Here is an 11247-nt window from a genome sequence, read left to right on the forward strand (position 1 = left end):
CCATAAACGTTCTGAGGGCACAAGGGCACTTTTTGCCTCCTGATGTAATCAGTGACATGTGGTATTTCTGCTTAGCCTTTGACTAGTTTGCAATTGCATAAAATGTAACATCTTGTCAATGTTAACTTTATTAGTCCCGTCAATTCCCTTTTTATAGTTTACCTTATGAGCCGTAGAATCCCTGCCATTATTCTAATATGACGGAACAGCACTTAGACTCTTTGAAGCAAATGTAATATGTGTTAAACATCCCTGTTGAGATTTACTTTGATCGGGAAGTTTAGTCACTTCTGTGCTAACATTTTTTAAGCATTGTCCTAAATACTAATGTTCATTCAAAAATGTCATATCAATCTTGCTGCTGATGTGTCTATGTAAGGCTATGGTCACACAGGGAATCTTTTGCTGCGTTTTTGGTGCTTTTTTGAGGTCACAAAGATGCACCCATATGCATGCATTTCCTTCCCCCAGCAAAGTCTATGAGATTTCTATGTTGCTGTCCACACTGGGCATCTTTTGTTGGCTGGATCTTGGCTGTGGTTTTCAAGATGCAGCATGTCAATTCTTTTTGCATTTTTACGTTTGTGAGCCCTTCCAGTCAATATACTTGACTTAAAAAAACGCATTGGGAAAATGTGGTAAAACGCGTCAAAAACTCGGTAAAAACTCATTGCGTTTTTGGTGCATTTTAGATGCACTTAAAATGCACTGACAAAGTTGCTGCGTGTGAACATAGCCTAACTCCTTTACAGAGCTGGCTGTTTTGCGGTTTCTGACATCTGAAATCACACAGCTCATGGTGCGGGTGAGACACCCGGCTCCCCCAACGATCAGCTCTTCTTGGTGCCCGTGGCGGTCAGATATGATATGGTGTGTAGTGGAACAGCACATCTCAATCACCTGCAAAGTGGCTGAAGCGGGTACTGCAGATCCAGTCCTATTCATTTGAATAGGGGCAAATTTTCATTACCCAGCCCCAGTCATTATACAGATACAGGACTTATACTGTTCTGCTCCACAATCAATCACATCTGGCTGGCACAATGGACAGCTGATTTGATGCGGCATGGAGGGGGTCGCAACCCCACCAATTTGATATTGATAACCTATCCAAAGAATAGGCGATCAGTGTAAAGTACTGAACAACACCTTTTAAGGAGTTAAAATGTATGCTTTGTAACCAAGTGTGCTATGCTACATCAGCCATCAGGAAGGAAGAAATTGTAAATGCACATGCTGAATACCATTGTTGTATAATAAGTAATGATTCAGGAAAACCTGCACTCGCAGCGAGTTGGACCCGATTGCCCTTGAGGTCTCTTCCAACAATACCATTCTGTGATTAAGTGTACTATTGCAGTTACAGTTTAATCCATCAATGCTTTAGCTGAAGGTTTGTGTACAGTGTAAAACACCGGCTTTAGACATCCAGTCACCTCTAATTGTCAAACTAATTTGAAAATTATACTAAAGGGCGCTTTACACGCTGCGACATCGCTAGTGATCGCATCCGCCTCCGTCGTTTGTACGTTACGGGCAAATCGCTGCTCGTGGCGAACAATATTGCTTGGACGCGCCACACATACTACCATCCTAGCGACGTCACTGTGGGCGGCGAAAACCTCTTTTTTTTTTTTAAGGTGGAGGTTCATGGGCTGTCACAGCGACGTCAAACAGCAGACCGCTAATAGAAGCGGAGGGGCGGAGACCAGCCACATTAACGACACGCCCACCTCTTTGCCGGAGGACGCAGGAACGCTGTTGTTCGTCATTCCTGCTGCCTCAGGAATGAAGAACAACCTGCGTCCAGCACCTGCAACGTTATTTGGAAAATGAACGTCGTATCAACGATTAGGTGAGTAATTTTGATCGCTAGCGGTCGCTCGTAGGTGTCACACGTAACAAGGCCGGATGTGCGTCATGAATTCTGTGACCCCAACGATGTCTCGTTAGCGATGTTGTTGCGTGTGAAGCGACCTTTACTGTCAAACATTGAAACAATCTATTTATATTCTTCGTCCAGTTTGGAGCAGGAGAGGACACCTCAAAAGAATAATTCAGAAGAAGCTCGTCTGATTCCCCCACAGACACCCGTTAGGTGAGAATATGCACCTATAAAGCGCTAGAAGTATTTTGTTTTATTCTCAAAATTGAAATTTTACTGAAAAAAATAGTCTGTTTGTTGTCAAACATTGTAGTTATCAGTTCATGCAGCAAGTTACCATTATTTGTATTTTTTCCACAATATCCACTTTATTTAATCTTTTTTTCCCCCATATTTGTGACCTATAAAAAAAAAAAATAGAGCTGCAATGAACACTATCAACCAGCTGATGAATATTCTATATACTGCAAGTGATGAACCATCAGAAATTCTTAACTATTACTTTGAGGTATGTTATTATGGTATACAATATATATAGTGTGTGTGTGTGTGTATGTGTGTGTATATATGTATGTATGTGTGTGTATATATAAATGTGTGTATATATGTATGTATGTGTGTATATATATATATATATATATATATATATATATATATATATATATATATATATATATATATTATACATATTGGTTAATTAACTTTTATGGTTAATGCTGTCTTTTTATTTATTTTTTCAGTTCGCAAATCTGTACTGCAAAAAAATTAAAGGAAACTTATCAGATCCCCCATGGCTTTTATACCTGATGCCCAAATTCACTCCCTAACCAGCCCTATATAATGCTATTCACTAATATAAATGTTTAAAAAAAGACTTATAAATAGAGTTGAGTGAGTACCTAACTATTCGTACTTGCTATGCTCATAACGAATACTGTCTAATACTCGCATATTTGTTCTGAATAGCGTGTGCAATGCAAGTCAATGGGGGATACATGTAGTGTATCTAGTAACCCGAATTTTGAACTATTCGCACGAATAGGGCAGCATTCAGGTTACTCGTTACATTGTGAGTTTTTCCCCATTGACTTGCATTGCACACACTGTTCGGAACAAATACGCGAATATTAGACCGTATTCGTTATGAGCATAGCAAGTACGAATAGTTAGGTACTCACTCAACTCTACTTATAAACCTCGCTTTCCCCATGCTAATTAGAGCCTTGACTAGTTGAAGGAGCGTTAGTTCCCCAGACTAGTTGACCCTTTTTCCATGTTATCACGCCATGTTGGTGTTATAACATGATTTCCATGAGCCGGTGTCACCACCAACTAATGAAAATCTCACACATGCGCGCTGCTCATTTCGGCCCTATCTGTGTGCCTCAGAAGTAGGGTGGACGCTTCTCGGCCTCATTAGACACACTACGCATGACCGGAAGTTCAGAGGACGTGTACATGAGCTGGCTTCAAAGGCGCACTGACGTGGCCAAAAGGAGCTGTGCGCATGCGCAAGACTTCCACGAAATCAATGCGTAATTTTCTGATAACACATTCCCTTTAAAGTGGCAGAAAATGAGTTGCACTCCCACTTTTCCAACACTTTTTTGCACAAAGGCTTAAAAGGGTTTCATCACAGTTGACATTTATCACCTATCTGCAGGACAGACCCATTGAGTAGGCCAAAGCTTCAATACCCGACGGCCACTACTTTCTGTATGGCGTTCTGCTGTACAATGAAGAGGTTTTTCCCTTTTTTTTATATGGTGCATTACTTGTTCCAGTTGTGTATATTGCATCCAAAAAGAGCATAATTGGGAACCTTAAGTGTTGGCAAATTTTATAAAGGCCTTTTTCTTTTTTTACTCTTTTACCCTCAGTAGATATGCTTTAATATCTGTCGTATATATTATACACCCTTTTTTGTCCATTGAAGTCAACAAAAATAATCTCCACCAAATAAAATGGATCATACAGTTCTAGTTTGTCCAACTTGTGATACTATAATTCCAATTGTGTTCATTACAGAATTGCACACTAAATCCAAAGGCCATGATAACTAGAAGAGTGGAATCCTTGGGCCTAAAGTTTCGAGAAAGATTTGCAAGTGCAGTAGGACAAGCCTTTGCCGAAATTGGATTCCTGGTAATAAATCCTAAATTAAGATGCTCATATTGCTAAATTTAAGACTCAATGGTGGCTCTAGGTGAATAATGTAGTATTTCTAATTGAGAATCCAATTAAAAAATAGAAGAAATAACCCATCCTTATCATCCTTATCAGATTGTGATGTTTTGGCAGTTTAGAGGTGGTAGCCACTGCCTCTATTGTATATGCAAATAGAGACCTGTTGTATGTGACAGACATCATTTCTTTTCTTTTTTTTTTTTTCTTTCTTTTTTTTTTTTCATATCATTTTTATTTTGTCTCCCTAAATGGGAAAGCGTCAAATAACACCAAGTCCTTTTAAATGTTCCTTTTATCAATGAAATCAAATATCAAGGCCAAGAATAATTTTATAGAAAAACTAATACGCTCCACCGTGAACAAAGTCCATAATCTTCAGCATATATTTTGGTGTAGGAAGACCATACTCTGAGAATATAGATCCGGAGAGGCAGAGACTGTCTGATGAGCCGAGGGTCTGCACCTGCAGCGAACTTTCAGGGGTCCTCTCCTTTTCTCAAGCACCGGAAAGCTTGAGAACAGAAGAGAACTGCCAAAATGTTGACACAGATGCAGACCCTCAGCTCATCAGACAGCGTTTCTGTATGTATATTCTCAGCCTATGGTCTGTCTACACCATGGGTCCCCAATTCCAGTCCTCAAGGGCCGCCAACAGTGCATGTTTTCAGGATTTCCTTAGTATTGCACATGTGATAATTTAATCACCTGCACAGTTTATGATTCCAACACCCATGCAATGCTAAGGAAATCCTGAAAACATGCACTGTTGGCGGCCCTCGAGGACTGGAGTTGGGGAACCCTGGTCTACACCGACATCTATGCTGAAGATTATGGACTTTGTTCATCATGGTGATTATTTTCTTTTTTATGAAATTATTCTTGGCCTTGAATGGAAGGATTGATGTTTGACTTGATAAAAGAAATATTTGAAAAGACTTGATGTGTTATTTTCCCATTTTTAATGATATTTATGGCAGTGTGGAGGATCAGCTGCATTGTGGCATTTATGACCTAAGGTGATGGACTTTTAATTAGGATTGGGTTAGTTTTTTTGCCTGTATTTTGTTTCACTGTTATCATGGTTTCTGTATTTTTAAAGGGAACCTGTCCGGTGCAATATGCACCCAGAACCACAAGCAGTTCTGGGTGCATATTAGTAATCCCTGCCTAACTGTCCTGTATACACTAGCATAGATAAAGAGATCTTTAGAAAAAGTATTTCTAAAGATCTTTTATGTTATGCTAATGAGCGTGGGGACTAGTCCCAAGGGTGTTATATCCCCCGAATAGTCCACCGCCTTAGCATATTATTACACCCACAGGGGTGTACTAACATGTTATTCAATGCAGCATCACCAGCGGAGCCGCTCGTTCCTGTGTTAGTAGTGACTGCGCTTCTGAATGCCGGGCACTTCCGGTCATGCGCACTATGAAGCCGGGTGTACGCGTCCTGGCTTCAGAGAGTCAGAGACTACTGCGCATGACTGGAAGTACCGGGCATTCAGAAACGCGGTCACAGCGAACACAGGTACGCGCGGCTCCGCTGGTGACACGGCATTGAATAGCATGTTAGTACACCCCTGTGGGCATGCTAACATGCTGAGAGGGTGGACTAGTCGGGGGGATATAATACCCTTGGGACTAGTCCCCTCGCTCACTAGCATAACCTTGCTCATTAGCATAAGATAAAAGATCTTTACAAATACCATATTTTTCGGACCATAAGACGCACTTTTTTCCCCCCAAATGTTGGGGGAAAGTGGGTGGTGCATCTTATGGTCTAAATATAGGGCCGGGAATGAGGGTGCTGTGGTGGTGCGGGTCATCGGGGGGGCACGAGCAGGCAGTAGCAGCGCCTGCCATGACCACGTGGACCCGCTCATTTAATATGCACTGCATCCTCCCGCCCTTCTCTCAGGGCTGAAGCAGGCGCTGACAGGTGGGCAGGGTGATGGGTGAGGGATAAACAGCAGGCCCGCATGATCACCCCTGGCAACTGCAGCCTGGAGTGATCATGTGCGGCTGTATTCACTGCACCCCGCACATCATCATCAGCGCGGGGTGCAGTGAATCAGTATATTCACCTGTCACCGTTCCCCTGCAGCACCGCGATCTCCTCCTGGTTGCCGGCGGCCGCTGAGTGGAGCCATCCCCGTTCTCCTGCAGCATCGCTCCTCCCGTCTGTGTCAGCGTTGCAGCATTGCGATGTCCTCCTGTGCCAGCGGCGGCCGCTGAGTGGAAACTAGTGGCGCGCACAGCGATGACATAATCGCTGTGCGCACATGTCCACACGCAGCCGCCGCTGGCACAGGACGACATCGCAATGCTGCAGGAGAACGGGGACGGCTCCACTCAGCGGCGCTGCCGCTGACACAGACGGGAGGAGGAGCGATGCTGCAGGGAGTGAGGTAAGGTGAGTATGAACATTTATTTTTTTTTTTATGTGCCACAGGATGCGGGCCGTATACCAGGATGGGGGTATATTATGAGCAGGATGGGGGTATATTATGAGCAGGATGGGGGTATATTTTGAGCAGGATGGGGGTATATTTTGAGCAGCATGGGGGTATATGAGCAGGGAGGGGGTATATGAGCAGGATGGGGGTATATAGCAAGATGGGACCATATGCCAGGATGGGTTACCGTATATAGCAGGATGGGGGCCATATGCCAGGATGGGGTATATAGCAGGATGAGGGACATATACTGTATATACAAGGCATGAGGATCATTACCAGGCTGGGGTACCTTAGTAGAGAATATGGAGACATTACCCCCATAACAGTGTCAGCTGCAGATCCTCGCTCCATAACAGTGTGTCATGACTCAATTTTTTTGCTTAAAATTTTATTTTCCTGCTCTAAAACCAGGGTGCGTCTTATAGTCCGAAAAATACGGTGCTTTTTCTGCAGATCTCTTTATCTATGCTAGTATATACAGGGACAGTTAGGCAGGGACTAGCAATATGCACCCAGAACTGCTCGTGGTTCTGGGTATATATTGCACCTGACAGGTTCCCTTTAATGAACGCCATGGTGCAGTGCCAATCCAAATGGCACCTTTTGGCCCCTAATGACTTCTACAGTGGCTTGGAATGTGTTAGGAGTTCTGCCATTACCATGTTGCAGCTTTTCTTTATTTATTTTAATGAGGAAACCAAAAATTTCAAGTGATTGTCAATTTTGCTAGCAGCCAATCGCTAATAATCTACATTTGCCTTTTTTTTTTAATTTATTTAATCTATATATTCACTTTGGTGAATTTCTGCCGGATCACAATTTTTTATATTACTTACTGTATTTCTTTCTCTCTATTACAGAGATACAAGCTTGGAGTGCGTTTGCATTATCGTGTTATGGAATCCATGTTGAAATCTGTAAGTGTTGAATATACATAGGTTTGTGCACAATCACTAACAAAAAAGGTTTTCCAACTGCTCTGTTTTCCTACATGTTTCTCTCTGAAAAGAATAACCACATGAGTGAATGTGTGCAAAACCACAGTGCAAAAGCCATTCTCTGTATCTTAAAAAATACATTTCAGTGGTGTTTTAGGAAGACTTTTTGTTGACATGTTTTATTGTTTCCCCAAACCTAGAGAATGCAGTATAAGGCTATGTGCCCACGCTGCGGAAAATGCACGGAATTTTTCAACAATCTGCAGCACAGCTACTCCCCAGCCATTTCTATGGCATTTGGGAACTGCTGTGCCCACGCTGCAGATTTTTCCGCAGCGGAAATAATGCGGATTTCCCTGCAGAAAAATCAGCAGCATGTCAATTATTCCTGCGGATTTCTCCACAGGGTCCCATATACTTACCTGTCTCACCGGAGTCACTTTCTCCGTTCGGTGTACAGGAGCGCGGTGAATCCAGGTACAGGAAGGAAGAGGTGGGCGGGGCCTGCACGAGTTCCGGTCATGTAACAGCCGGAGCTAGTTCAGGCCCGCCCACCTTCTCCTGCAGACGCTGACAGAGTGACACGGCCGCCGGAAAGCGAGGTGCTGCGTGATGGAGGTAAGTATGAACACCCGATCACTGCAGCACTTGTTCTGCATTGAGGATGCAGTGCTGAAGCCATGGTACTGTATCCTCAATGCAGAATGCCCACAGCATATCCGCAGGACATTCCGCAGCATGGAAACAGACAAAAGTTGTGCTGCGGTTTCCTGGGAGCTCTTGCGGATATATCCGCAGGACACTGTCCCCGTGGGCACATAGCCTAACAGTTTGTTCTCACTGGCTGTATCCAGATCTGAAATCCACCGTGTATAACAGTACCTGTGGTGTGGGTGGGATTTTCTGAAATCTCATCCACACGCTGCATAGGAAATCCACTGCATAAATAGAGCAGCATGGACGACGTCACATCTGCATCCTGTCAATTTACCCTGGAATTGCTCAAATATGTGGGATATCTGCTTCATTTGATGTATATTTTGCTGCTGCACATTTTTTTTTTTAGTGCGGAAATTCTTCACCAGAAATATCTTCTGTGGACACACCATATTGGAAGCTTAAAGGGAACCTCTCAGGTCCCCTATGCCCTCCAAGCCATGACTGTATGCCCCAAATTCCCTCCCTAACCAGCCCTGTGTAGTGGTATTCACAAATATGAATGCTTAAAAAACAACTTTTAAACCTCACTTCCCTATGGTAATGAGGGCCTTGACTTGTCTCAGGGGCATTTTTTCCCCAGAGTTTTCTGCCCTCTTTCCGAGTTATTGTTCCCCTGTGGGTGTGATAACATAATTTCTACAAGCTGGTGTCACCTCCAGCTGCTGGAAATCTCACGCATGCGCGCAGTTAATTTTGGCCGCCTCGTTTTGCCCTGCGCATGACCCGAAGTTTAGAAGCTGTGTACATAAACAGTCTTCTGAACATCTGGTCACATGGCTGAAATGAGCCCAGCACTGTGTCCTTTCACTGATTTTTCCCCTTAAAGCCCTGTGCCCACGGGAAAAAATACCTACAGATTTTACTGCAGAAAACCTGCAGATTTTCTAGATTTTCCAGATAAATCCACAGGTTTCGCAAGTACAGACACTCCCCATGTTATCCTATGGGATTTGCGCAGTGCTGTTTCAATGCTGTGGAATTTGCACCTGCGGAAAATGCTGCGGATTTCCTGCAGCCGCAAAGAACTGCATGTCAATTATTAATGTGGATTTTCCTGTGGAATTCCTGCCTTTCTACTATGGAGATACAGGGGGGGAAATCCGTAGGAATAACGCTTGAATTCTGCACATTTTCCGCAGATTTACCGCAACAATTCCGTCTGAAATTCGCAATAACTGATAGCTGCAGATTCCGGGGAGCTGCTGCGTGAACCTGCGGAAACACCTGCAGAAAATTCCGCAGGTACATTTTCTCGTGGGCACATGGCCTAAGGCTATGTGCCCACGTTGAGTTGTGTCCCAAATTTTCTGCAAATTGTTGACGTGTGCACGTTGCCTTACAAAGCAACACTGTCTCCTCTCTTTTAGTATTTTGATACAGCTCCTCCATCCAAGCACACAGGAAGGTGATAGCAGAACATTATAGTTCACTGTAATATTACAACTGCAGTAGTATGGGCTTAGTGTTGCCGAGCATTGATTTTTTTTTTTTTAGGTATAAATCTGTAATCAGGCTCCACTTTACTGGGGGCATTATTCACGCAGTTGTCCTAGTTGTCCAGAAAGGAGACTTAACACTAGAAGTCCCAGAGAGGGGCCATTTAACATTTCTACCATTGGAACCCTATGGAGCTCGAAATTCCTGGGACTTCTAGTGTTAAAGGGGTTTTCCACTACTAGGACAACCTCTTCTGATTCCACGTTTCCCCCAGTTAAAATAAAAGACCCTGTACTCGTCTCCCATTCTGTGGCTGTTCCAGTATTGTCAGTAATTGTGGCTCAGGGCTTACATGAGATTGTGATGTCACATGAGCCCCACATTCAATCACTTCTCTCTGTCATGCCTTCAGACCAAATGAGCGGTCAACAAGAAGTGATTGGCAACTGGTGTGCATTCGTTACTTCATGTTTTTTAACTCATTTAACCTGGAGGTGGGGCGAGAGTCGTGGTGATTGGACATGGGGCTCACATGACATCACAATGTCACGTGAGCCCCGAACTGCAATTTACCGAAAGCACTGGAACAGCCCCAAAGCGGGAGGCGAGTACAGGGTCTTTTATTTTAGCTGGGGGAAATAAGTGGAATCCGTAGTAGACAATCACTTTTACAGTGGCTGTTGTGAAAGATGCTGCCGTGACTGCAGTGCCGACACGTTTCTCCATTTTGGGTCATAGTGATAGGGAGGTTAGTCCAGTGTAGCCCGTGACCCCGGGCACATATCACCCACCAGAGCCCGCGCTGCCTGAGCCCTAAGTGTGGCACAGTAATCCAGCATGGTCTCTGCTCCGCTTCGTCAATGACAGCCTGGTCTGCTGTGGTCTGTATTCTGTCATAGAACCATAAAACCCCAGGAAGGATGGCACACCACACATGTGTTTATATGACTTTCTGTTTTGTTTTTTTGTTGTTATTCTTTTTTGTCACTACAGTCGTACATTGTTGAGTTACAAATGATCTCCTGTAGGAAGTTCTTACAGAAGAATTGCAGCTGACCGGACTGCTGGCCAGACCTGGCTTCCCGTTATCTGCTTTACAAAACTACAAGTTTTGCTTTGAACAATTCCTTTTGTGATTTTAGTCGAACTCTGGTTTTGTGTTTTAAAGTTCAAGCTGTTTTCTATAATATTTTGTCTTTTTCAGGAAGAAGAGCGTTTGTCTGTGCACAACTTCAGGTTTGTTCTTCAAAGTCCGAAGTAAAAAAAAAAGTATTTTTAGGCAGCGGGGAAATTGTAGAAGTGGTTTTTCGATATCTTAAGAGAACATGCACTCATTTCAGTAACGAGCCGTCTCCTTCCTGCCCCTTGTATATCTAGCAGCCCTACTTTCCCTTCTGTTTTCTATTGTATCACTAGAGTAAAGAGTAGTAGACAGAATGCTGTGCGTTACTGGGTTTTTTTGCCCAGAAGTATGGTGGAGGATTAAAAATACCATGTCCTATTTTTAGGCTAGGCCATCAATATCTGATCTATAGTTTTGACCGAGCTTCTGCGTCCGATAGCATGCGTTAACTTCTGTCCGGTGCCGGTAACTCCTAATCGGCGGGGATGCCTGGTGTGG

The 11247-nt window shown here is 43.6% G+C and overlaps 1 protein-coding gene across 1 annotated transcript in view; it reads left to right on the top strand.

Annotated features, from left to right (window-relative positions):
• Positions 1-11247, top strand: part of RB1 (RB transcriptional corepressor 1) — a 334069-nt gene that overhangs the window by 111180 nt on the left and 211642 nt on the right. The window contains exons 11-15 of the mRNA XM_075336899.1: positions 2024-2098; positions 2306-2393; positions 3914-4030; positions 7392-7448; positions 10831-10862. Of these exons, the coding sequence (XP_075193014.1) occupies positions 2024-2098; positions 2306-2393; positions 3914-4030; positions 7392-7448; positions 10831-10862 (369 nt within the window). The remainder of the gene's footprint in view (positions 1-2023; positions 2099-2305; positions 2394-3913; positions 4031-7391; positions 7449-10830; positions 10863-11247) is intronic.

This window comes from Anomaloglossus baeobatrachus, chromosome 2, assembly GCF_048569485.1.
Source record: "Anomaloglossus baeobatrachus isolate aAnoBae1 chromosome 2, aAnoBae1.hap1, whole genome shotgun sequence".
NCBI classification, from domain to species: domain Eukaryota; kingdom Metazoa; phylum Chordata; class Amphibia; order Anura; family Aromobatidae; genus Anomaloglossus; species Anomaloglossus baeobatrachus.